Consider the following 27612-nt stretch of genomic DNA (forward strand, 5'->3'; position numbering starts at 1 on the left):
TGTATCTGGCTCTATTATGGGGGACCCTATAGTATTACATAGATGACTGTGTATCTGGCTCTATTATGGGGGACCCTATGTTATTACATGGATGGCTGTGTATCTGGCTCTATTATGGGGGACCCTACAGTATTACATGGATGGCTGTGTATCTGGCTCTATTATGGGGGACCCTATAGTATTACATGGATGGCTGTGTATCTGGCTCTAGTATGGGGGGCTCTATGTTATTACATGGATGGCTGTGTATCTGGCTCTATTATGGGGGACCCTATGTTATTACATGGATGGCTGTGTATCTGGCTCTATTATGGGGGACCCTACAGTATTACATGGATGGCTGTGTATCTGGCTCTATTATGGGGGACCCTATAGTATTACATGGATGGCTGTGTATCTGGCTCTAGTATGGGGGGCTCTATGTTATTACATGGATGGCTGTGTATCTGGCTCTATTATGGGGGACCCTATGGTATTACATGGATGGCTGTGTATCTGGCTCTATTATGGGGGACCCTATGGTATTACATGGATGGCTGTGTATCTGGCTCTATTATGGGGGGCCCTATGTTATTACATGGATGACTGTGTATCTGGCTCTATTATGGGGGACCCTATGGTATTACATGGATGGCTGTGTATCTGGCTCTAGTATGGGGGACCCTATGGTATTACATGGATGGCTGTGTATCTGGCTCTAGTATGGGGGGCTCTATGTTATTACATGGATGACTGTGTATCTGGCTCTATTATGGGGACCCTATAGTATTACATGGATGGCTGTGTATCTGGCTCTATTATGGGGGACCCTAAGTTATTACATGGATGACTGTGTATCTGGCTCTATTATGGGGGACCCTATAGTATTACATGGATGGCTGTGTATCTGGCTCTATTATGGGGGACCCTAAGTTATTACATGGATGACTGTGTATCTGGCTCTATTATGGGGGACCCTAAGTTATTACATGGATGGCTGTGTATCTGGCTCTATTATGGGGGACCCTATAGTATTACATGAATGGCTGTGTATCTGGCTCTAGTATGGGGGGACCCTATGTCATTACTGTGTCGCAGCAGCTATAATGGGGGCGCTACTGTATAACCTGAAGTGCTTTATATGTTTCTAGAATAAACAAATTCAATTTTTAATTGTGGACACATATCAGTAACAGTCCTGATTGTTGCCCCCCTCCACCCTTCCCAAAATAACTTTGCATAGGGACCCCAGAAATGTGAACCACCATCCATGGTTGCAGCTATGGCTTAATAAAACACAATGGAATTAAAATTTGGGGGGGGGGAAACAAAAAATAAAAGGAGTTTTTATTAGTTCATTAGTTGATGAAGATGAAACTTTCTTCTTCTTTCCATAAGATTTCAGGGCGTAAAACATCCTGCCAGTGAAGGGTTAATCTCCCCCGCCCCCCGGTGACGGTGCCTGGGAGTGTGTGCGCCTCCGTGCTGCCCTGCTCTTTGCAGACGCTCCCTCAGTTGCAGGCACAGGCAGGCAGCAGCACTCCACTAGTGAGGGGCAGAATGCAGAGCTGAGTGCAGCAGCCAGCACTCACACTCACTGGGGATTATAAATGAAAGCCACATGTGCAGACACAGGATGAGCCAGGATTGTCACCTCTTGCCCCTGATGAGAAGGATCAGTGCAGGTAAGTGGCCACTATGGATCTGCAGGAGGACTACAAGCTTCAGCCAGCCCTTCCCTGCAAGCCTCTGACACATTGCACCGGATCCCAGCAGTAGCAAGGCTGCACTAACTTCCTATACATTGGAATATACTCCCAGCATGGCTGCACTCACCCCAGTCCTCTGGAGCGTGGATTAACCCCTCACATGGATCTGCTTCCCAAACTCTTCTTCTACTTTGTATTAACCCTTGTAGTACCGGCCACACAGGGCTCTGCTAACTTTCAATGCAAGTATCCTATGTGTTGTATTAACTCCTTGATGTATAGCTTGTTATACATTGTATGAACCCTAAACAATCAGGGGGGGGGGTCACTAACTTTTCATATCTCCCTCCTAGACCCTAATCGAAAATGATGGCTGTGCTAACTTCAGTGTCTTGTATTAACCCTCTAATCATCCCCACGGGTGACTTTCCTTTTTTGGCTTGTTATTCATTATATTAACCCTTTCATCAATTACTTTTGTATCCATCCTGGTTGTACTTACTCATTTGCAAGTGCATTGCATACAGCCCCTGTGTAGGGGACATGGGTTTTGTATGCACTGATTTACCAGCATTTTATATCTGTATAGTCCTCGTATATATTGGATTAACCCCTTATTACCACACACATGGCCTCACCATTTTTCTATTGCTGACTTTCTATACAATAAATTACTTACTATCTCTATTGCCTATTCATTTGATTAACCCATTGATGCCATACGTGACTATCTCTAAGGTTGCGTTCACACAAGGAAACGTAATGATCACCGGGGGGGGGGGGGGGGGGGGGGCTTGGATTGTGTCTCAAAACGCAATGTGTGAACTCTTCCACAGGGCGCGTTCACACGGTGCGTTGTGTTGCCTTTTTTGATGCATTCAAAAGGCTTCAGCCTTGATCACATGTTGAAGTAACGTTGCATTTTAGTAAATGCAATGTTACTTCAACATGTTATCAAGTTTGAAGCCTTGTGAATGCATCAAAAAAGGCAACACAACGCACCGTGTGAACGCGCCCTGTGGAAGAGTTCACACATTGCGTTTTGAGACACAATCCAAGCCCCCCCCCCCCCCGGTGATCATTACGTTTCCTTGTGTGAATGCGCCCTCAAGCTCTTCCATAATTTGGATTTACCATTTCTAATGGTCTCTTCCTCCGACCTTAAAGTAAACCATTAATGCCACACACAACTATATGCAAAGTTCTCTCCCTTATATACTGTATGGAAGGGGGGGGGGGGGGCACAAACTTATGTGACCACTCTTATACTGTGTTGCTAATGCTTCTTGTCTGATTTCATGTACCATAATGGAAGCTTCATATACATTGCATTTAACCCATCACATCTCACTTGGCTCCATTGCACTTCAGTCTTCTGCACATTCACCCCTGGCTCTTCCAGCTTCCTATACACTGTATTTAACCCCTTCTACAGCACATGGCCATAGATTGCACCCTGTACATCCAGCTAGGCTGTGCTCTCTCATCACAATACACATCCCCCCTGCCCAGCAGACAGGACCCATTGATCTTCCTATGTTCATTGTTTGTAAATATCACTTGTAACTTTGTTTCCATTTGTTGCCATTCAAATTCAATTGCTTTTAAAGGAAACCTACCACTTAGTATGGCAGGGGTAAGCTGTAAGTACCGAGCACCAGCTCAGGGTGAGCTGGTGCCGGTACTTACTTTCGTTAGTGTTAAAACCGCGGTATCGCGGTTTTAACACTTTTTAAACTTTAGGGCAGAAGACACTTCGGCGCTGCGTGCGCACGATCGTGCGCGCGCCTCCATAGGAAATAGCGGAGATGTTGCGCGCGCACGGTCGCGCGCAGCGCCGAAGCCCCTTCTGCCCTAAAGTTTAAAAAGTGTTAAAACCGCGATACCGCGGTTTTAACACTAACGAAAGTAAGTACCGGCACCAGCTCACCCTGAGCTGGTGCTCGGTACTTACAGCTTACCCCTGCCATACTAAGTGGTAGGTTTCCTTTAAAAGATCTTTCATATGGACAGGACCACCCCAGGGCTGTGAGGGGGAGGACCCTGACCCCTTGCTCCAATATTTACTCTTTGTTTCCAATTAACTCCAGGTCCTATAAATGATTAATTACAATACACAATCTCCACCAACTACAAGTAAAAAGGGAATCTGATCCTTGATTTCAGTGTAAATTTTCGACTAGAAGAACCAGCAACAGAATTTGGGGTCCTTTGGACGCTTCCTATAGACTAGCAGGTTAGAGGGTGATGCTGATTTTTGTTTGCTTTGGAGATGAGCGACACTTCTTAACCACTTAAAGGGATCCTCTAACATGGGAACCAAATCTGCTGAGTGTATTTTTATAATACTAAAAGAATCAATTTAAGTTTGAAAAGTTCTATATGACCAAGTAACTTTGTTAAAATCTACCCATAAGGCCATAGGTGGGGATGGGGTTAGACTGCTATATTTGTGGTCTGATTATATTATGTTGCCATCTTTGTGGTTTGGGTGGGGGGTCACTCCAAGGACGCGGATGTTTTTTGTTTTATTGGGGGTTTTTTTGTTTTTTTTTTCAATTTCTGGGATGATCAAAGATGTAACTGGGCCCCAAAGCTGACAATCATAGACCACAGTTTGTATAAAGTGGGAGTTTTGCCTTATGACCCCATTCTGGGAGTGTGTATAGGAAGAACCCTTGTGGTTACTTTTTTCAGTTTTTTTTTTTTTTTCTTCCCATTTCTTGAGTGGAGTTGAAATTGCCACGGCTGCAAGTAATATGATCAGTAGTTACTCTGAGAGCCCCCCTTCCTCCTCCTCCTCTCTTGCTGCTGCCCGCTGGCTGCCCACAGCTGCCCAGCTAGTATGTGATAAAACCCGCTCCAAAACTTTCCAAAGTAGAATCTTGGAGATCTGGAAAAAATTGGATGGGCTCAATGAAATGATGTGCTAATAACACAGATGTAGCAATGCTGAAGCTGTGGTGAACAGCTGTATGGGCTCTGCTACATCTATATATGGTTTACTAGAAAGCATTGGTTATAGTTGCAGTATTGAAAGGCACTTCTAATATTTGCACCCTGTTCTCAGGAGCTTACAATCTAAATATGTCTATACAGTGTATGGGCGTATCATAAGTGATTCCAGCTTGTAAGGAGCTGTCTTGGTGGTCCTGGGTGGATTATTTTAGTAGATGGTAGCAAAATGGTTCAGCGCTCCACAGCAATTTCAGGCCACGTTCACACTTTGTTTTGCGTTTTTGTCGCAGAAAGAGACCAGTTTTTAGAAATGCATTTTTATAATCCTTATTTGCACCTTTTGAAAAAATGCATTTAAAATTGAAACTTTGATCAAAAAGTTATGGGAAAACAAAAGCATTAAAACCCAACATAGAAGTTTGCGTGCTTTTTAAAAATCCAACGCAAAGGCCAAACGCATGCGTTTAAGTGGAACGCGAGTGCTTTTACAAATGCAGCAAAACACGTAATGCAATGGCACATGTGAACTTACAGTCTGAGGCCGCGGTCACACAATCCGCTAGGCATCTGTTTATAACGCGACGCTAGCGCACAGGGGGCGCATGCGATCGGTTTATCAATCGCATGCGTTTCCCTGTTAACGTTATGAACGGACGCCTAGCAGGTGGTGTGACCGCGGCCTGACTGCAGCATTAGGGTGATGCCATACATTGCGTTTTGAACCCATTTTTGGTCCGTTTTTAAGCAGTCTGTTAAAAAAACGCATGCGTTAAAATCTGTTTTTGACCATTTTTAATTAAGATAATTGGTAAAACCTGTCCAAAAACATATGCGTTTTCAAAAAAGTATGCATTTTTAAAAAACTGATGCGTTTTTTTTTTAACAGACTGCTTAAAAACGGACCAAATCACACAGGGTGTTCTTACATGCTTGGGGTAGGGTCAGATGCTGCGCTAGCGCTGCATTTACAAGCGCAGCGCTAGCACAATGGTGGCGTAACTCGGGGCAAACGCGTTTCACTGGAAGCCCTAATGAGATTGGGCCAGGCACGGCCCACTGCGCTTGGAAATGCAGCGTGTGGCCGCACCCTAACCATGTGTTTGGTTGGTTTGAATCAGTTTTCCGTTCATAACGCACATGCGTTTTCAGAGAAACGGCTTTCCCTGCAAAAACGTGTGCGTTCGGGCCAAGTAATGCCCCCTGTGCGCTAGCGTCGCATTATGAACGGACGCCTAGCAGCTGATTAGTTTATGGGGGTTACAATTGCCAAAATGCTTACTCTTGTAGTTCTAAAACATCTCAAACCACTGCGAAAATACAGAACAAAATCAAAAATTGCATGATCTAGTCCTGATCATGCAGCTGTGGATTTGTTACAATGTGTCAGGGAATGTTCTTATATGTTGGCTTACCATGACTTCGGAGGTAAGCCGCTGCTAAAATAGAACCTAGAATAGCCAAGTACTGGATTGCAAAGGTTGAATATAATGGATACAATATTACCAAAAAAAAGGGTTCGAAAGAACACAGAAACAAATAATAACCATAAATATACTTTATTTCAATCAAATTATAACACACTATATAAGAATAATGAGTGCACAGAAAGATGGGACAATGCCCAAAAGTAAGTAAACTAAGAGCGTACACTCTTAGTTTACTTACTTTTGGGCATTGTCCCATCTTTCTGTGCACTCATTATTCTTATATAGTGTGTTATAATTTGTACTGGCTAGTTACTACCGTTATGTGGTATACACACAATTTTATATCATTTGTGTCCGTTCATGTATGCTGTATTATGTTTGGTTTTTAACATCTATTTTGATTGAAATAAAGTATATATACGGTTATTATTTGTTTCTGTGTTCTTTCGAACCCTTTTTTTTGGTAATATCCTATTTTACCCTAAGGTATTTTGTTTATATGCCCATACCTAATGGGTTTTCTATTTTTTGGTGTATTATAATGGATACAATGTAGCAAAACCTCAGCTGTACTCACAGCTGAGTAAACACCAATGTTTCCATAACTTTCGTCCTCAATTAAGGCAGTTTCTTGATGATGAACCGTTAATTTCCCCCTTGCACAAGTCTGCACACCCCCGTCCCTCTGTTTTCTAGGCTTGTTCTCCGCCTCATTCCCTTCTCCCACAGCTGTGATCCCCAGAGGATATTCCTAGAATTACAATATTCCCCAAAAATTTGCTTTTCATCTGTTCTGGACAGCAGTGACCACAAAAAAAAGGGAGTTGGTGGGGGATGGGACCACAGCTCCTAGTGTAGACATCACCATAAAATCCTGTTTAACATTGTTTGGGACTTGTTCTGTCTTGTAAAAACCCAGCTTTTCCAGACTGCTAAAAGAATGATCCTGGACAGGGTCGGACTGGGGTACCTGGGGCCCACCAGTGAAATTGATTTTGGGGGCCCACCTACTACTACATAGAAAATTTCTGTGATGAGGGAATTTCTAAGCACTAGCGGGGGCAGTGAAGTAAAGGATAAGCTAATCCCTTTTTCCCTCCCTCTCTAGTGCTAGTGCTCAGCTCTTGGTTTGTGTACAGGGGCTGCAGGGGTGACGTTATCTCAGGGCATTAATGTTAGGGATAGTATAAGAATTACCCCTGGTATCCAGGGCTTCTGCTGGTGGCTGGGCTGTGGTTAGGGATAGTATAAGAATTACCCCTGGTATCCAGGGCTTCTGCTGGTGGCTGGGCTATGGTTAGGGATAGTATAAGAATTACCCCTGGTATCCAGGGCTTCTGCTGGTGGCTGGGCTATGGTTAGGGATAGTATAAGAATTACCCCTGGTATCCAGGGCTTCTGCTGGTGGCTGGGCTATGGTTAGGGATAGTATAAGAATTACCCCTGGTATCCAGGGCTTCTGCTGGTGGCTGGGCTATGGTTAGGGATAGTATAAGAATTACCCCTGGTATCCAGGGCTTCTGCTGGTGGTTGGGCTGTGGTTAGGGATGTAAGTGTTCGCACTCCACCAACCTTCCAATAAGGAAATGCTGAAAACCTTTACAAGAACTGATGACAATAACCCTACTCTGGCATCCCTGCACCACATAGACAAGTCACACCTGGCTCTCTGACCCTATAGATATGACAGTACATAAGCTGAGCGCTGTCTTAGGCTGCATTCACACTGCCGTTGCCCGCCGTACCGTAGCATGGCGGGCAACGGCAGCGCACGGGGAGAGGAGGAGGAGGTGAGCGCCGCTCACCCCCGCTCCTCTCCATAGGAACATATGGCGCACAGTGCCGTACTACAGAGAAAGATAGGACATGTCCTATCTTTTTCCAGGTTACGGAGCGGTGTGGGGCTGCACCGTACTGCTCCCGTTGGGCGCCGTCTATGGGGGACGTATATCGGCCGTATATACGTCCCCCATATGGTAGTGTGAATGTAGCCTTAGAAGGTAAGACCTACAATACAGATCTGACACAGGAAGAAGTAGGATCTTCACAGGTGACTTGTCTTCTCCTTCACGACCAGAATCGTCGTAAAATCTGGTTGCAGAATTTTCTGGCAGATGTGTTCAGCTCTGTGAAGCAGATCCCCCGCACTGCGCCCCTAAAAATACCACAGTTACTTACAGTATAATGTCACCTGGATAAAACAATGTCATACACCTTGCCCCCTGCAGATTTTAATATGCCCCCCAATACACACTGCCATCCCCCTCTATATTTTATTAAGGCTCCCAATGAACACTGTCATTGCACGCCATCCATATTTTATTAAGGGCCCCCCTCCATATTTTATTAAGGAACCCCCCTCCCTCCATATTTTATTAAGGGACCCCCTCCTCTCCATAATTTATTGAGGGTCCCCCCTCCCCTCCATAATTTATTAAGGCACCCCCTTCCCTTCATTTTTAATTAAGGTCTCCCACCCTCAACTCCATAGTTTATTAAGGGCGCCTCCTCCCCTCCATATTTTATTAAGGTCTCCCCCCCTCTCCCCTCCATACTTTATTAAGGGTCCCCCCTCCCCTCCATAATATATTGAGGCATGCCCCCACCCTCCATAATTTATTAAGGCACCCCCTCCCCTCCATAATTTATTAAGGAACCCCCCTCCCCTCCATATTTTATTAAGGGTCCCCCTCCCCTCCATAATTTATTAAGGGTCCCCCTCCCATCCATAATTTATTAAGGGTCCCCCTCCCATCCATAATTTATTAAGGGTCCCCCTCCCATCCATAATTTATTAAGGGTCCCCCTCCCCTCCATATTTTATTAAGGTCTCCCCCCCCCTCCCCTCCATATTTTATTAAGGGTCCCCCTTCCCCTCCATAATATATTGAGGCATGCCCCCACCCTCCATAATATATTGAGGCATGCCCCCACCCTCCATAATTTATTAAGGCACCCCCTCCCCTTCATAATTTATTAAGGAACCCCCCTCCCCTCCATAATTTCTTAAGGAACCCCCCTCCCCTCCATAATTTCTTAAGTGTTCCCGCTCCGCTCCACTCCCCTCCATATTTAATTAAGGGCCCCCCACCCCTCCCCTCCCCTCCCCTCCCCTCCCCTCCCCTCCTTAATTTTTTAAGGCAAAAAAAAAAAAAATCAACTCACCTGAACCCGCGTCTCCAGTCCCTGGTGCTGCTGTGAGAGATGAGCGGCCGCACGATGACGTCACGACGCGGCCGCGTGACGAGGTCACTGCGTGGCCGTGCTGACGTCACTGCGCGGCCGATCATCTAGGGCCTGAGTGCGGCGCGCGCCGGAAAGTACCCGGCGACGTTCGCACTCAAGTGTTTCGGCTGCAGTCAGTGATAGTACTCGATGAGGCCGTTTCCGGCCGCATCGAGTACTATTGCAGCCACTGGCAGGGGCCTCCGTTGCATCCGATCGGAGGCCCCTGCCCTAGTGACAGGAGTCAGGGCCCACGTGTCAGACCGACCCTGGTGACAGGAGTCAGGGCCCACCGGGGGATTCCCCGGCCCCCCGGCGGGCCAGACCGACGCTGATCCTGGATACAAAAGATGTTACCCTCCTGCTTTCCTTTGTAGCACATTCTGATTACACAGCATTTTATGCAACCTACTCAAGCAGATCTGCCTTTCAGGAGTCTAGAAAAGCTGGGTCATAACCAAGAAGACCACTAAGAAAGTTACCAAAGGGGGGCCACTCATCTTTTCCTAATGGAAAAGGCAATTCTTTTTGAATATATGGAATATAATGCTCCAAAATTGGTTACATAAAGGTACTGTGGACTTTGGGTTTTAGGGCACGTTCACACTAAACCTCACACGTTGCGCTTTGGTTGCGTTTTCATTACGTTTAAAACGCATTACAACAGCTGAGATGAGGTTGATTTGCCTAATTACATGACTATTTACATTTGTTAATGCAATGTTAACGCATGTGTTAACGCATTGTTAATGCATGTGTTAACATCACGTTTACAATGTTAACTGTAATGTAATTAGGCAAATCAACTCTCCTCAGCTGTTATAAACGCAATGAAAACGCAACCAAAGCGCAACGTGTGAACGCGCCCTCAGACTCAAACTGAGGTAACATTGCATCTTCTAAAGATGATGGAAGAGCGATATTATTTCAACCTGTGAGAACAGTAGAACGTTTTGTAAATGCAGATTTAAGCTTCTGAAAGTTAAGAATGTTCTACAGCAAGCAGAGATCTTGTAAATGGTGATGATTTTATATTCAAAGTATATGGGAAAGAAATGTAGAGCTTGAGTTTTGATGGAGGACTCCTTCAATAGAGCTTAAATGCATTACACTTGTATAAGTTGCAGATCCCTGGTGGTCCAATCATTGAGACCCTCAAAGATTCAGGGAATGGGGCTCATTTCCCTTCTGTAGGCTTGCCATTAAGGTGATCACCTACATCCCTATGAATGAAGGGCTGGTCACAGGGGTTACCGTGGTCTTCCTCCATCGGGATGACACTTGTCCCCCATGCAGGGAATAGGTCATAAGGATCTTTCATGGGACAACCCCTTTAACCTCAATCTACAGTACAGGGATTGTAGATTTGCAGTGGGTCCAAACCCCACTCTATTTATATGGGACTCTCAAAAATGATTGGCATACATTAGCCATTAACTTCCATAAAGACCACCTCTCTCTATTTAGATGGGGCCAATGAACCCTCATTCTAGTGACCCCCCACCCCCCTCCCCCCCAATTGATATGTTTTATGGTTGAGTAAACCCCTTTAAGGCCGGGTTTATACCATTATCTCTACATTATGCTTTATCTTAAACACAATCCCTCCACCCATTGACCTGTCCCCCTCCAGTGTAACATGGCCTTCAGCTGTAGATTTGAGAAGAACCTGACAACCACTTCCTTATCTCTCCTTAAGTCTCCTTCTCCTTATCCCCGCTCACATCTCGCCCCCCAGGGGTGGTAAATTCTCCATTTGTATTTTTCGGATGTGATTGACTGGTTGTATACACAGCAGATCTGGCAGATATTGGATTGGATTGTCCTAGAGTCAACTTTGACTAATCACTGCTGACCTTGAGTTTTGGCAAAAAATGTTCTCCTGGTGTTTGTTCTATGCTATGGCTGCAGTGTTTTTGGTCGTTGGACAGGGATCAGGAGGTGTTGGAAAGTTGTCCAAATGTGAGTTTTGGTCATCAAATCATGACTGACATCATCTAAATGGGAGGTAAAACATGGCTCTCATTGGACAGCGACCTTTTAGCTTCTACCACCGAGAACTGCCCAAAAAATATCCCAGAAATAACCTTTTTCATGTGTCCCACCCACTATGTACCCCACTTCATTGAATATGCCCAAGAAAAACATGGAGATAAGTTTGTCTCTAAGGCTGCGGTCACACGTGGCGTTTTGAACCCGTTTTTGGGCCATTTTTAAGCAGTTTGTTAAAAAAAATGCATGCTTTTTTTTTGAAAACTCATCCATTTTAATTAAGATAATTGGTAAATGTGGTTTTTTAAAGACTGCTTAAAAACAGGCCAAAAACGTTTTCAAAACGCCACGTGTGACCGCAGCCTAAGGATGGCATATTCCAAGATGGCCGCCTCTGCACCCAGCCAAACGTATGGAGTTGCTCTCCACAGAGTGAGATGCTGAGGCTACATGACTTTGCCCGATAAGACTTCTATTATACATCAGTGATCGCTGATGTAGAATTATTTTGTTGCATAATGGGAAATCCCAACCAAAATCGCCATAGGCCCCCAGATTTTGGATTCCTTCTGAATCCACTCATGTACACGCTGATTTTAGACCTCATTTATTTCAAATGAAAGCTTTCCATAAACCTATATCAGGTGATTTCCACCATTTTGTCTACTGAAATGGCCTGGATGCACAAACAACCAATCACAGCACTGCTTTCATTTTCCCAGAGCAGTTGAAAGGATGGCAACTGGGCTCTGATTGGTTGCCCAAGGCAACAAGTCTAATTTAGGCCCTATTTAGGGCAGATTAATGAAACCGACTCTGAACTTTATTGCCCATAGCAACAAAGCACAGGTTAAGGATAGCAGAACCATTTAAAGGGGTTGTTGCCTATCCTCTGCCCCCTTTAAGAAATGTAAGCTCTGCTTAGTTACTATGGGAAATCTGAGGCCTTGCACAGTGCAGCTTTAAAAAATTATGGAACTGGAAGCTGCGATTGGCTGCAATGTACACGGCTTGTACTTTATACCCGTCAATTTCTATAAATGCGATTTTTACGGTTAATCATTCGCCACATTGTGGCTGCTCTTAGTCAAGGGTTAAAGGGATAGTCGCAATCTTAGGAGACCGTAACAGGATGTGGGTTACTGGTCTCCTAAAATTGCGACTATTGTTTGGGGTTTTATGCAAGACCCCCTCCCAAATGATAAGGGATGAGATTACAGAATATCTTGTGACCGTTATGTGATTTACAGACACATATCGCCTCTAGATATTTCTTCGCTGAATGTGTGTCATGTGGAGGAGCGCTGTCATATGGCCAGGGGCAAGCTGTCAGTCATGAAGGGGTGCGATAATCCCAAAATAATATGTCAACACGGGTAGATGACGGCCATGGAGGACGTCATTATGTTGGGGGTGATGTCATGCAAGGGGTGTGGCCAGGAACAGGTTTGGCGTTTACAGGCGAAATGAATAGATTTGGATCCTGCTGTGCCTATAATAACGTATTCAGCCTGTACCCCGTAGACTGTAACGTTTGGCAGTGCCGTGGCTCACTTTTAAATATTTCTTACAAACCAACCCCTTGTGGGAGAAAAAAAAAAAAAAAAAAATTGCTGTATTGACAACCCCTTTAATGTTTTTTTATTACACTGTGACCATGCCTAAGGGTGGTGGCACATGTCGCGTTTTTTAAGCAATCCATTAAACGCATCAGTTTTTCTGTTTTTGTCTGTTTTTCTCCAACTATGATAATTGGGAAAAACAGACAAAAATGGAAAAAAAACTGCTGCGTTTTTTTTTAACAGACTGCTGAAACCCGGCCCAAAAATCGGGTTCAAATCGCCACATAAACATTTTGATCCCGTTTTTAAGTAACCCGTTAAAAGTGCATGCGTTTTTTAAAACTTATCCGGTTTTTGGCCGTTTTCCAATTATCTTAAAATAATTTGGAAAAACGGTCAAAATGCATGCATTTTTTAACAGACTGCTTAAAACGGCTTAAAAATGGGTTCAAAACACCACGTGTGCCACCACCCTAAGAGGCCTGATTTTCCCATATGGCATCAATCATGTAATGGATGTCACTGACTCGCTGGATCCTCTTCCGTTTTGGGATGACCCCCTTTTAAGTCAATACTGAGTAAAAGAGGCATTTCACCACCTCCATAACCTCCTAGCTTTTTGGCTCCTCTAATAGGTGTCACTCCACTAATTCTGATGCCATTGGAATTTTCTGTCTAGACGGCACCATTGCTGAGCAATCAGTGTTTCTTTAACTCTAGCATCCAATGTGCTAATTAGGCTCTCTATTGTCAGGTGGGTGGGGCAGACAATCTGACACCACCCACCTGCCAGTAGCGATCCTAACTAGCCTATTGGGTGCCAAAATTTAAAATCCTTGATTGCTCAGGAACGGTGGGGTCTGGAGAAAAAATTCCAACTGTGCCGAAATCGGTAAGGTGATTCCTTTTAGTTCCGCTTTAGATTAGTGTCCATTGTCAAAATTTTTTTTGACTTTATTACTTGGTTTCCACACCTAGCTAATATTATCCATTGTTGGCAGTGTCTTCCTGTCTCTTTGTCCGGTGACCACTTCATATATTATACCCTTGGATATCCCTAGCGAAAGGGCTGGTGACCACAAAGGGATAATTTCCCAGAATCCTAAAATTCTAGAATTTTGATGCGAATTGGATTAGTTGCAATTGGTTTCCAATGCTCCCCTTCCCTCCACCGTACTCAGGACACTGCACATTATTATAACTCTGGGTCCACGTGTAGACACTACGTGGTAAGCTGCGTCTATCATAGACTGGGGGGTCATGTTGAATCTTGTCCCATTCATACAATCCATGAGCGTCTCGCAGCTCCCAGTCTTGGCTCCCGGTGCTGCACGGAGAGTGTGGGCTGGAATACTAAGTGCCCCTGCTGTTTATGGCCCCTGTTCAGCATGTAAGATCCTGTTTTATGGTGGGCAACAACTTGTAAAAGTGTTTCCAGAGACTATAGAGCAGTCGTAGTGAATAGTCTCTGCTATTGTGGTCAATGGGAACATCCTTCAAGTGTAAAAGACCCTCTGGCGGGTGTTGTGTCTGCCCCTTTCACCAAAAATTTACTAGCGGTAGCATGGCTGTGTCACTATAAATGACTACACATAGGCAATGATTGATCCCAGTAATCCTCCTAAGTTCCTGGAATTGCTGAGTGACAACCCATATGGCGGCCATTGTAGTTTTCACATGGGTAGTCAACATTTGTCACCAAAATACTGAAAAAAAGTTCTCTAATTTGGCGTTTCAATTTTAATATCATAACTGGATTACTCCAAATTCTGTGCCCAGTTTAAAGGAATTATCTGGTTAAGTTTTGTCAAACTTTCCTTGGAGGACCCCAATTTTTAACAATCACTGTGTAATGCTTAACCTGCCCTGCGGAGGCGCTGCATGATAATAGAACACATTACAGAGGTTCAATAGATACCGTATATACTCGAGTATAAGCCGACCCGAGTATAAGATGAGGCCCCTAATTTTACCACAAAATACTGGGAAAACCTATTGACTCGAGTATAAGCCGAGGGTGGGAAATGCATTGGTCACAGCCCCTGCCCCAGTGTATATAGCCTGCCAGCCCCTGCCCCAGTGTATATAGCCTGCCAGCCCCTGCCCCAGTATATATAGCCTGCCAGCCCCTGCCCCAGTGTATATAGCCTGCCAGCCCCTGCCCCAGTGTATATAGCCTGCCAGCCCCTGCCCCAGTGTATATAGCCTGCCAGCCCCTGCCCCAGTGTATATAGCCTGCCAGCCCCTGCCCCAGTGTATATAGCCTGCCAGCCCCTGCCCCAGTGTATATAGCCTGCCAGACCCTGCCCCAGTGTATATAGCCTGCCAGACCCTGCCCCAGTGTATATAGCCTGCCGCCGCTGCCGGACAGATCGTACAGAAGATATACAGGGGTCGCCGGAAAGGTGAGTTTAGATATATTTATTTTTTTGACTCGAGTATAAGCCGAGTTTGGGTTTTTCAGCACATTTTTTGTGCTGAAAAACTAGGCTTATACTCGAGTATATAAGGTACTATGGGGGACATTTACTTAAAGTGTCGGTGTCTGCATTGGCTCTGTTACCGACCTGCTCTGGGAAAGAAGATACACATATAATATTGTGGAGCTGTGCAGAGACATTTCTGGCGCCGAGACTATTTTCTGTCCCTGGGACCAAAATCTGTCCCGAGCACCAGAAATGTGTCCAACAGTCCCTGCTAGACCAGTTTTTCTTTTGGTCTACTTTCCGCCAGTTTACAGCGCCCAAAAAGGGCTGCGACACATAGTAATTGTGTCTGAGTTTCCACTCCGCCAAAGCCACGCCCCTTTTCGGAGAAGAGTCGGAGCAGACGGAAAAAGTAATTTTTTCTGGCGCCGCCAGCTAATAAATAGGTCTGAGAGCAGAACATGTGGTGAGAGCGCCACAAAACTGGCGGAAACGCCATAGTAAATGTCCCCCTATGTCTGCGATTAACCTGTTTTTGGAAATACTACTCCCTACCCCACCCCAATCATCCAAAATTTTGAACCGCAACAGGAGGGCATTAGCAACAATGTCATGTGTATTTGGGGTGACAGTGATGCCGCTCAGATAAGGTGAAAGGAAGCACAGGATTGTCCTGGCGGGGGAGGTACATGTAAGTTCTGGCTATTTTTCCCATGTTGCATTGGCCTGCTTTAACCTCAAGTTGTTGGGCATCCCTTTGTACTGAATCCCAACTTAAAATTCCATCCCCCATCCCCCAAGAGTCTTCAGCACAGAGCTTGTTTTTTTTTTTTCCCTTAAAAAAAGTTTAGACCCTTTCCCCCCCCCCCTCCACCCCCACCCCCCTCTCTAAAGCACTAATAATCCAGGGCCACATTAGGACACTAGCCCCAAGTGTCAACAAGATGCTTTGTATCCAAAAAAAAATGTTCTGTAATTTTAGTTATAATTTGTATTGGTTGATTTTTAAACTTCACATTTTGACACTTTCAGTTGGATCCCAATAGTTGAGTTTTTATTATATAATATATTTTTATTATAATATATATAATTTTTTTTTTTTAAGTAAAAACTTTTTGGATGGTTAGCCGTTTTATTAGCTTTTTTTTTTTTTAAATTACAAACCAATATAATGAAACCAAACTTATTTTTTAATTTGTGATAATGCGTCCAAATTCTTAGATTTTTGGCCTTTCATTTTATGAATTCTGAAGCATCATCATAGACTAACATATAGATATATGATGAGATCCTCATTTTTTTTACTTTTTTTTTTTTTTTGTTTGTTTTACTTTATCAGCTAAAAAAATGTAAAAACATGTAAAATTTTTCTCCTCTATAGAGATAAATATTTCCATGTTTATTTTCTTCTTGTTTTTGGTTTGGGGTCCATCTGTATGGATATAAATGATGGGTGGATGGTGGAGACAGAGGAAGGAATCATTTGTATTCTGTGCAGGGTTAGAGAATTAGACTCTCCCCTTGTCACCCAGCACCCACCCCTCTCCCTCACACAGGGGGCTTTTGTTCCCTCCATACAGTGGATCTAAGTGACTCCTTCCACTTTCACAAGTTTGTCACTTTTGCCTTTTGTTCCTGGGCCATAAAACAACAGGGTCTTGTTATCTGCAGGCGCAGATTGGATTCTCCCTCCCCACATTACTGCATGAACTTTGCCCAGTGCACAGCCAGGTCTCTGTGCACAGATGCAGCAGAGTTGAGTGTGTTTAAAAAAAAAAAAAAAAAAAAACTTGCAACTTTTTGCACTTTTTTTTTAATTGCTGCGGACCAAGTCATTACACTACAAACTGGATTAATTTAGAGCTGGAAATGAATTTTACTTTCTGTCACATAGAAAACAAGACATGGGGAAGATTCTAATTGGAGCCATTTGTTAAAAAGACCTCCACAGCCTTAAAGGGGATGTCTACATTGGACAGTCATTCTAATTTGAATGATCACCTAGCTGCAGAAATCACTGGTGATCCGCTATAATCTATTTAGTAAGTTTTACACTTTCCTGCAGCGCCTCTGCAGGAGAAAAGACTCATTACATCATCCTTAATCAAATCACTAGACCTTCTGTGTAAGGTATAGACATGTTGGGTCCTCCAGAAGGGGAATCTACTCATTTTTTTTAGATCCTCTCCACTTATAGAAAAGGGTCCTTAAATAGAGCAGCCCCCTTTAATAAAACCTTAATGTTGTATATGGGGTTTGTAAATTGGATGACCTTGAGAATTAGAAATTTAGCCGATATGTGCCCTAGAATATCAATCTTATTGCCTAATGTCTATGGCAGCTTGGGCTCAATGATTTCACCAGAGAGGAGTTGCAATACCAGGTCCAACCTGAGCACAAGAGTGGCGCTGTTCCTGCGGGAAAGAAAATCCAATCTTTCTGATTTTGCACCACATGTTTGGATGTTAAAGGCTGGAAAGTTTCATCCAGCTTCTGTTCCGATGTGTAGATTTTCCGTATCCTGCTTTTGTAGTGATGGGAGTAAAATATCAGTGGATTTTATGAGTCATTTTCCAGATTTGTTATTAGGGGGTTTGTAGAGATTGTATGTGTCCCCCATCCCCTGCAGTAAGACATACTGTATGGCGCTCCGCACCTGCATGAGCCCTGGGGTGTCCAGCTGTACGGCTGCCCATGGCGTAGCTCAGATTCTCCACCTGCCTCCCAAGACAAGCGTGCGCGGCTTCTTTCCAGGAATAATTTGCTGAATAATTTCTCTTGAAGGGATTTTTATGAAAAGTTCTACAACTTTCTAATAGACTCTGTATCTCTCTTGTATCTAATTCTGTCTGATATACAATGTAACAAACTCTCAGACAGGGCAAGGCACATGCAATAGTGATGGATGAGCCAGGGGCGTAACTACAGGGGTAGCAGCCGCTATGGGGCCCACAGTGTCAAGGGGCCCCGGTATCTGGAGTATTGGATGTGAATATGCAGTATGTGTGTATTTGTGATGTGTATATGCTCTAAATGAGTATGCTGTATGTGTGTATATGTTGTATTTATGTATATTTGGTGTATATACTGTATGTATATATTTTTTTTTTTAAGGGGTAAGTGGGGCACCATTCCAAAGTTCGCTATGGGGCCCCGACTCTCCTCGTTATCCACTGGGATGAGCTCAGTACTAAAGGGAACCTGTCATCAGGAGCCAATTCTCTGGCTTCCCCATACGGAATAGTGTACACATTGCCAAAGAGGTTTTTTTTTATAGTAAAACTGGTGTTTTCCGAAAAAAGATTAGTTGGAAAAAAATTCTATAAAATTCTTTGGCAATGTGTACACTATTCCCTATGGGGACGTGGGGTGGGGGGTCAGAAAATGGGCTCCTGATGACAGGTTCCCTTTAACTAGATTGGCTACAATTGTAGCAAACCCTTAACAGTGAGTAGTAGTAATGGTAGCCAGCAGAACTCAGAAAGCAGCTTTGGATGTGATTGGAGAATGCAATCCGATGAAATTAACCCTTTGCATAGAATGCAGTAAACATTTAAAGTTGTTGTCCCAAAAAATGTAATGTTATTTCGGATCCCTAACCAGGCAGGAGAGCGATGTGGTCTGGAGCATCTGCTGGGAGATGATCCCATTGTAACAAACTGCCAGCTGTGTAAAGTGTTAGGATTGTAATGGGTGTGAGCTACTGAGTGACACAGATGTGTTAGTTCATTGATTTTGTTTAACAAGGGATATAGGAGAACTTTCTGTGGGGCCGGTATTGGATGACCATGTCTGGCCCATTTGATTGGACAAAGTTAGCCGACCATTTATGGCTGAACTGTCCTAGTGATCTGTAGGTCCCGTGTCCCCTCTCTGTGCATCCTAGTGATCTGTAGGTCCTGTGTGCGCCCTCTCCTGTGCGCATCCTAGTGATCTGTAGGTCCTGTGTGCGCCCTCTCCTGTGCGCATCCTAGTGATCTGTAGGTCCTGTGTGCGCCCTCTCCTGTGCGCATCCTAGTGATCTGTAGGTCCTGTGTGCGCCCTCTCCTGTGCGCATCCTAGTGATCTGTAGGTCCTGTGTGCGCCCTCTCCTGTGCGCATCCTAGTGATCTGTAGGTCCTGTGTGCGCCCTCTCCTGTGCGCATCCTAGTGATCTGTAGGTCCTGTGTGCGCCCTCTCCTGTGCGCATCCTAGTGATCTGTAGGTCCTGTGTGCGCCCTCTCCTGTGCGCATCCTAGTGATCTGTAGGTCCAGTGTGCGCCCTCTCCTGTGCATTCTAGTGATCTGTAGGTCCTGTGTGCGCCCTCTCCTGTGTGCATCCTAGTGATCTGTAGGTCCGGTGTGCGCCCTCTCCTGTGCATTCTAGTGATCTGTAGGTCCGGTGTGCGCCCTCTCCTGTGCGCATCCTAGTGATCTGTAGGTCCGGTGTGCGCCCTCTCCTGTGCGCATCCTAGTGATCTGTAGGTCCTGTGTGCGCCCTCTCCTGTGCGCATCCTAGTGATCTGTAGGTCCTGTGTGCGCCCTCTCCTGTGCGCATCCTAGTGATCTGTAGGTCCTGTGTGCGCCCTCTCCTGTGCGCATCCTAGTGAGCTGTAGGTCCTGTGTGCGCCCTCTCCTGTGCGCATCCTAGTGATCTGTAGGTCCTGTGTGCGCCCTCTCCTGTGCGCATCCTAGTGATCTGTAGGTCCTGTGTGCGCCCTCTCCTGTGCGCATCCTATTGATCTGTAGGTCCTGTGTGCGCCCTCTCCTGTGCGCATCCTAGTGATCTGTAGGTCCTGTGTATGCCCTCTCCTGTGCGCATCCTAGTGATCTGTAGGTCCTGTGTGCGCCCTCTCCTGTGCGCATCCTAGTGATCTGTAGTTCCTGTGTGCGCCCTCTCCTGTGCGCATCCTAGTGATCTGTAGGTCCTGAGAGTTGGGTGACTATCCAGCGTTCCTATTCTCCAGATCCTACAGGCCCCCTGTCTTCTCGTGGTAACGTGTCGCTTCCCATTTACACTATTAGCAGGATTAGTGCAGGATTCAGCTGTTCGCACCTCCGGGGCTGCTGCTTCCTCTTTAAAACAAGCACATTTGTAATTTACCAGCAATGAGAAAACAAGAGCATGTGGCGGCACTACTGCTGCGGGCAGCGTCCTCATTACCTGCATCTGTTCTCCCATAAGGCTTTGCTTCAGGGGCGCATTTGGACTTCTAAATAAGCTCCAGTTTTTTTTTTTTCCCCTAAAACGTATAGTTCATTATTATCTCATGTACATGAAGGACAAACGGCAGCTCCCAACATTGATTTTTATATTCCACAATGGCACACTCTCCTCTGTACAGTGCCGAATGACATCATCAGATGGAACATGACATCATCAGTGTGTAATGGGTACAGTTATGGTATCTATAGGCATAAACATAAAGCATTGTTAAGGATTGTGCTTCCATTAGTAACAGCTCTAGCCGGACTACTACAGCAGTCACTCAGAGCAGAGGGGAGGGGCAGTGGAACAGTTCATCGCAGAGAGCAGAAAGCTCTTCAGGCTGAAAGACCTGCTCAGAACACTTGCAGAGCTGCAGACTTGGATTTTAAAAGTTTCACAGTCCTGCTTCTACAAACAACATTCAAAAAAGTTTCATTACACATCTCTCCAAGGACAATACCAAATGTTGACTGCAGGGAGCACAGAGCTCAGCAGTGTAAGGAAACTCCCCCAGTGTACTTGGAGGAGCTATGATCCTAGAATATAAATCTATATATCGCCGTCCTGCTGTTACTAACAACGTATACAATTATATGACTGCACATCTCACTAGGGACAATAGTTATAACTGGCTGCACAGAGCACAGCAGTGTGAGGACACGCCCCCAACCCCCTGAAAGCCACTTGTTGCTCTCAAAGCTGTAGGAAAGGGTGACAATCGGCTGATAACACATACTTTTTTCCACTTTTTGAGGATGTTGTGCTTTAAGAAGTCTCTGGTGGGTGATGAATTCCTATATATTTTTTAATTTATTTTTTTTTTTCCCTTGCAGCAAAAGTTTTGGCTCGCAGGAAGAGACGAGAAATAGGTTTATTGATTTAGCGCGGTGCCATTTTATCAAACTTCCTCTTATGTGACAGGCCCCGTATATTCACTAACCACCCGGGTCATAAAGAGAATATATTATAGAATGCGCAGATTTGTTACATTTTTGGGGAGTGTTATTTTAATTTAAAAAAAAAATTTTGGTCCATAATTTTGCATCGCCCTGAAAATCCAATGATCTTCTTGTTAACGGAAGGAGTAAAAACTGCTTACTGTCTTCATATTGTATAAATCTACGGATCATTTTGATGAGAAATCCGGATAATTTATGGCTCTTTTGTGACATCGGAATTATGAATACAGCTCTGGAGGTGACTAGTTGTGAGTCGGCAAAATGTAACTTTTAATTAGAAAACTTTTTGGACAATATCTTTAGAAGTTGAAACTTTAATTTTTTTTTTTTACGGTTTATGCAAATTAGCTTTTTGATGCATCAGGGGGCGGGGTTTATGTTTCGAAAGATTAATCATTGTGTAAAGAGGTGGTGATCGGCAGCATAGCAAGAAGAAAATTTGGGCACCAAGCAGGACACGCATCCATTTTGGGTGTGTGGGGGGTAGTCCAAGCAGCTTCTGACTTCGGGATAGAATTTCGGTATAGATTTTAGTCTCCATAGCCCGGGGCCATCCTTCTAATCTCCCGTGGCTTCTTTCCAGATTCCTCATCTCTATCCTGACATCATGTAACCTCTGCCGCTTTCACCTGTCGCTCCGGCACCTTTGTAGACATTCCTGGAATTCTTCTCCCTGGGGACAGCCCTGGTGTTAATCTTGCAGGATGTCTTATAAAGTAGAGGTGGAATCCAGCCTGGACCAGTTTCCACGTCAATTATCGCCTCCTTGGTCCTTATCTGGCCGTGCGTGATCCGCTTCTAGATCAGAACAGGTTTCCCCCGGTGGCAAAAGAATGAAATTGTTGCGGCGTGACCTATAATTTCCGACAGTTCTTGTTAGTTTTCTTAATGCGGTACAATAGACTGTACATGGGGGGGGGGGGGGGGGGTGTAATGCTCTGCAGCTTTCTGCTCATATGAAGGACAGATGTGACTTTGCCTCTAGATAATGATCTAAGCCCACGAAAAACCAAACTTTGGAGACCTCATAGAACGTAACGCCAAAATACAAGACTCCTCCCTGCTGCATCTTGTTATATATTTTGGGTTTTTTTAAAAATAATTTCACTTTTATTTAGTTGTCTAATATGTTGGGGCAGATCCATACCATAAGTTGCATCATCATGTCTCTATATGCCCCAGATCTCTGTTGCTCCCCACTTATCATTCTACATCCAATCATCTTTGATGCCCCAATTTTTCTGTCCCCTCCCTTACCATTGTTCTCTGTCGCCCCCTACTTATTTATCTGTGCCACTCCTCTTTCCATTTTGCGGACCCCCCCATCTCTATAAATGAAAATAAGCAGCTTCTAGGAGCTCGGGGGTGGAGTTCCCAGTTTCAGTGTTAACCCCGCCCCTGCAGAGCTCTTGAAATCAATTTTGCAATTATGCTTGAAATCAGAAATGGGTTTATTAATGATGTGGTTTCTCGAAATATCCAAACAATATATTTGGCCATATTGATATAAAAAACTTTTTTTTTTTTGGATCTACATCCATCTAATGTGTATAGGGCACTCCTGGAGGACCAGGGTTATAATCGGTGTAATTGTAATGGACGGTCCTTGTCGGAGATAAGAGAATATAATGGGGCAGGGGATTGGTTTATGTGCTCACAAATGTACAGGTCCACATATAGGGACCTGTTTTCGTCATAAGTAGAGTTTAGGAAATTTTCCAGGAATTGTATGGAATATAAAAGCCGCAGTGTCTGGGCAGGTAATGGGCCCCCGTTCTTTTGTGTTCCTCCGGTAATTGCTAAATCCTCACACTTCTAGTGCAGGAGATGTCCCGAAAAGACGGGTAATGGGGGCACATGCTGGGCGCAAGCGCTGTGCCATAATAAAACATGGGCTCTTTCTAGGACAGAAAATTACAAAGAACTCCGAGCTACTCGTTCTTATAAAATCCTGCCAATTATAGTGGGTAAAAATGGTACTGCATGCTGTGCCCGCTCCATAATCGGACACTCAGGGACCGGTAATGATCAATGATGGGATTCTGTCCAAAAGCTTCTATTATAGAAAAGTCTATTACCTGTAATAGTGGGGACTAGAGCCAGAAGCATCTCAGGTGTATATACTGATATATGTACAGCCGCTATAACCTGGGGATCTCCTGTATATAATGATATATGTACAGCCGCTATAACCTGGGGATCTCCTGTATATAATGATATATGTACAGCTGGTATAACCTGGGGATCTCCTGTATATACTGATAATGTACATCCGGTATAACCTGGGGATCTCCTGTATATACTGATATATGTACAGCTGGTATAACCTGGGGATCTCCTGTATATAATGATATATGTACAGCTGGTATAACCTGGGGATCTCCTGTATATAATGATATATGTACAGCTGGTATAACCTGGGGATCTCCTGTATATAATGATATATGTACAGCCGGTATAACCTGGGAATCTCCTGTATATAATGATATATGTACAGCTGGTATAACCTGGGGATCTCCTGTATATAATGATATATGTACAGCCGGTATAACCTGGGGATCTCCTGTATATAATGATATATGTACAGCCGGTATAACCTGGGGATCTCCTGTATATAATGATATATGTACAGCCGGTATAACCTGGGGATCTCCTGTATATAATGATATATGTACAGCCGGTATAACCTGGTGATCTCCTGTATATAATGATATATGTACAGCCGGTATAACCTGGTGATCTCCTGTATATAATGATATATATACAGCTGGTATAACCTGGGGATCTCCTGTATATAATGATATATGTACAGCTGGTATAACCTGGGGATCTCCTGTATATAATGATATATGTACAGCTGGAATAACCTGGGGATCTCCTGTATATAATGATATATGTACAGCCGCTATAACCTGGGGATCTCCTGTATATAATGATATATGTACAGCCGCTATAACCTGGGGATCTCCTGTATATAATGATATATGTACAGCTGGTATAACCTGGGGATCTCCTGTATATAATGATATATGTACAGCTGGTATAACCTGGGGATCTCCTGTATATAATGATATATGTACAGCTGGTATAACCTGGGGATCTCCTGTATATAATTATATTTTCTTCTTTTTTCCAGGTTTAGCCATGGGGTTGTCTCCCTGGTACAGTGTGCTGTTCCTCACCAGCCTCGTTGCCGCTAACAAGCCTTGTTTCCCGGGATGTTCCTGTGAAGTTGAAAGTTTTGGATTATTTGACAGCTTTAGCCTGACCAAAGTGGACTGCAGTGGGGTGGGATCCCACATCGTCCCGGTCTCTCTTCCTCTGGATACATCCTACCTGGATCTTTCCTCAAACAAACTGGAAAATGTTAATGAGTCGGTGTTGTCCGGCCCCGGATACACAACATTGGTCAACCTCAACTTGAGTTACAACCAAATAGTCAAAATGTCCACTACAACTTTCTCCAAACTAAGATACTTGGAGTCATTGGATCTGAGCCACAACCGGTTGGAGGCTCTTCCGGATCATAGCTTTTTTTACTCACCCCTTGTAGAACTGAACCTAAGTTTTAACAAACTAGTAGAGATCAAAATTGGCGCCTTCACCTCCCAAACCAACGGGAAAGCCATAAACATCGACCTCTCCAACAACTTGATCAGGGTCGTATCAAGGGGGTCGAGTAATCCTCTTCCAAATATCCGGAGCTTGAATTTGTCGGGAAATGGTCTACGTTCTGTCCAAGGCCTTCAAGGACTTTCTTTACAGTCTCTAAATATGGATAACAATCCCATTTCTAAAATCGAGGAAAATGACCTTTTGGGATTGAAAAGTTTAACCCATTTATCGCTGAGAAATATGGCCGATTTGAGGGAGATTGCTCCTCGGAGCTTTCGAGAATTACCATCTCTCCAAGTTCTTGACCTCTCAAATAATCCCAATCTGGTATCACTAGCTGAGGAGGTCTTCTTTGGCTTGAGGACCTTGCAAGAGGTGAACTTGTTAAATTCGGGGGTAGGTTCCTTACCCAAGGATACTCTTCACCACTTACCGGCCATGAAGAGCATTACCTGGGGAAACCACATCCACTGTATAAAGACTATGAAAGAAGATCAATTCCACCTACAGAACGGTCTGGTCCGCAGGGAAGTTCTGGTCTGTCGAAACAATCTAGGTGCTGTATCAGCACAGGATGTTTTGTAAAAAATAAAAAAAAACATTCCAATTTCTCAAACGGATTGCTGCCTTTTTGGTAGATTCATGTGCCTTTTTTTGGAAGATAAAAAAAAAAAATGCAAAGTTGATTGTTTAATAATTTATTTATAATTTTTTATGAGCAATTTTACTTGACTTCTTGGTAGGAGAAGAAACGCACATTTTTTTTTTTTTCTTTTTTGTTCAGAATTTCAGAGAAAAAATTCATGCCGATCCAGTTTCCATTTTATCTTTTTTTTTTTTTTCTTTTTTCATGGTTTTTATTTTTGTGTTCTTTTTGTGTTTTTGTACTTGCTATATTCAAATAAAATAAAATAAGTTTTTTTTTAAAGGTTTGCAAGAGTGTTATGCTGTGTGAGAATTTTTTTTTTTTTTTTTTCTTGGAATGAATGTAAAGGGCAGTAACATTCTACAAAATGATGGGACATTAATGCATTGTTACTTTTGTCATGATTAAAAAAAAAAAAAGATACTTTTTCGAGTTTAAGTTCGAGTGAAAGGGTCACTTACTTTACATTACATGTAGAAATGAATAGAACACGTGCATATAAGGAACACTGTAATATACTGTATATACTCGAGTATAAGCCGAGGCTCCTAATTTTACCACAAAAACCTGTGAAAACCTATTGACTCGAGTATAAGCCGAGGGAGGGAAATGCATTGGTCACAGCCTCGTATAGCCAGGCCCCTGCCCCAGTATATAGCCAGCAGTGGGGGAAACCAGAAAGGAGAGTTTTGATTAAAAAAAATTTTTTTACTCTAGTATAAGCCGAGTTGTGTGTTTTTTCAGCACAAAAAAAAACTAGGCTTATACTCTCTTATCAGAGATAAATTCTTCTGACTCCCCATATTAGGCTCCTTTCCTCCTCCCCCCTTCTTTTCTATAACGTACATTCACTTTGAAAACTCTCCATAATCTGCCTCGGTAGATCAAGACAGATCACATTTTAAAGCGATATCTGAGTCTATAACAATCTATGGAGAAGGGAGGGAAAGGATAGACTCCCAGCAATGTCCAATGGTTTTCTGAGAGATGCAGATAGTGGCTACTGCAGCGAGGGCTGGGACAACAGGTAGGCGATTGCCTAGGATACCACCCAACTTGTGGGGGTAGGGGGTTGGGACACCACCGTCCCAGATATGAAAAGTAATCAATGAGCGATGGTGTACAAGGGAGCTGCGCTAGGCGTGAGGAGGGAGCTGCGCTAGGCGTGAGGAGGGAGCTGCGCTTTATTCACTGCAGTATACTTCAGTACTTTTCTAGAATATCCTATATGACTCTGCTGATGCTTCTGAGTCATTTATGGATCAGGGGCTCCTCCAATTTGTGTGCAGTGTATAGGAGACATCCTAAAAGCTGGGCTCCAGCCACCAACTCCGTAACAACTTGGAATGAGAGCCTGCAGAGGGGAAAACTGCTAAATAATGCACAGTACAAGTATATGTGTCCCCAGAACAGTCATGTACACACCATGGAATAGCAATTTATGCAAATTTTACCAAACAAATCCCTAGAATAATCCATCATAATACAGCAGAATCGTGTCCGTAATGACCATGTGGATGTCTGATTACTATACAGTATATAGTGTGAGTACAGCCTTCTGTTACATTGTAAGGTCTGTGCGGTGTTCACACGCGAAGAGGAAATTCAAGTTGTGTTTGGTTATTAATAATGAAAACCGTTGGGATGGGTTGCGCGTGGACTCCGGAAAACCCGATGGATTCCGAAAAAACGCTGAATTTTTTTTAAAAAAAAAGTGTCACTTGACAAGCGCTTACCTGCACCCACGATAGGACGGTGAACTCCGACGGACTTAAGAGCAGCAGCGACACCTGGTGGACATTGGGCGCACTACCTTAGTGAATCGCCGGAAGAACCGAATTCTCGACGGGGAACGCGCTGCTGGATCGCGACTGGACCGGTTAAGTAAATGTGCCCCATTCTCTACTACAGACTGGATATTGAAGA

General features: G+C 44.0%; 1 protein-coding gene across 3 annotated transcripts; it reads left to right on the forward strand.

Moving 5' to 3' along the window:
- Positions 1–1435: 1435 nt before the first annotated feature.
- TSKU (tsukushi, small leucine rich proteoglycan) lies at positions 1436–25792 on the forward strand. 3 transcript variants are annotated; one of them, XM_072133934.1, is made up of 2 exons: positions 1436–1664; positions 24562–25792. In XM_072133934.1, the coding sequence occupies exons 1-2, from the start codon at positions 1601–1603 to the stop codon at positions 25623–25625; spliced, it is 1128 nt and encodes a 375-aa protein (XP_071990035.1). In that variant the 5' UTR covers positions 1436–1600; the 3' UTR covers positions 25626–25792. The 3 variants fall into 3 exon arrangements, with proteins under 3 accessions (XP_071990035.1, XP_071990034.1, XP_071990036.1); XM_072133933.1 differs by lacking the exon at positions 1436–1664 and adding an exon at positions 1700–1930; XM_072133935.1 differs by lacking the exon at positions 1436–1664 and adding an exon at positions 3773–3924.
- Positions 25793–27612: the final 1820 nt, after the last annotated feature.

This window comes from Engystomops pustulosus, chromosome 2, assembly GCF_040894005.1.
Source record: "Engystomops pustulosus chromosome 2, aEngPut4.maternal, whole genome shotgun sequence".
In the NCBI taxonomy this organism is placed as follows: Eukaryota; Metazoa; Chordata; class Amphibia; order Anura; family Leptodactylidae; genus Engystomops; species Engystomops pustulosus.

Bases quoted from the DNA above. Each gene is read 5' to 3' on its own strand.
- TSKU (XM_072133933.1), top strand. From the start codon at position 1,849: ATGGATCTGCTTCCCAAACTCTTCTTCTACTTTGTATTAACCCTTGTA. The intron at 1,931-24,561 runs GCAAGTATCCTA...TCTTTTTTCCAG, and splicing joins GGGCTCTGCTAACTTTCAAT to GTTTAGCCATGGGGTTGTCT.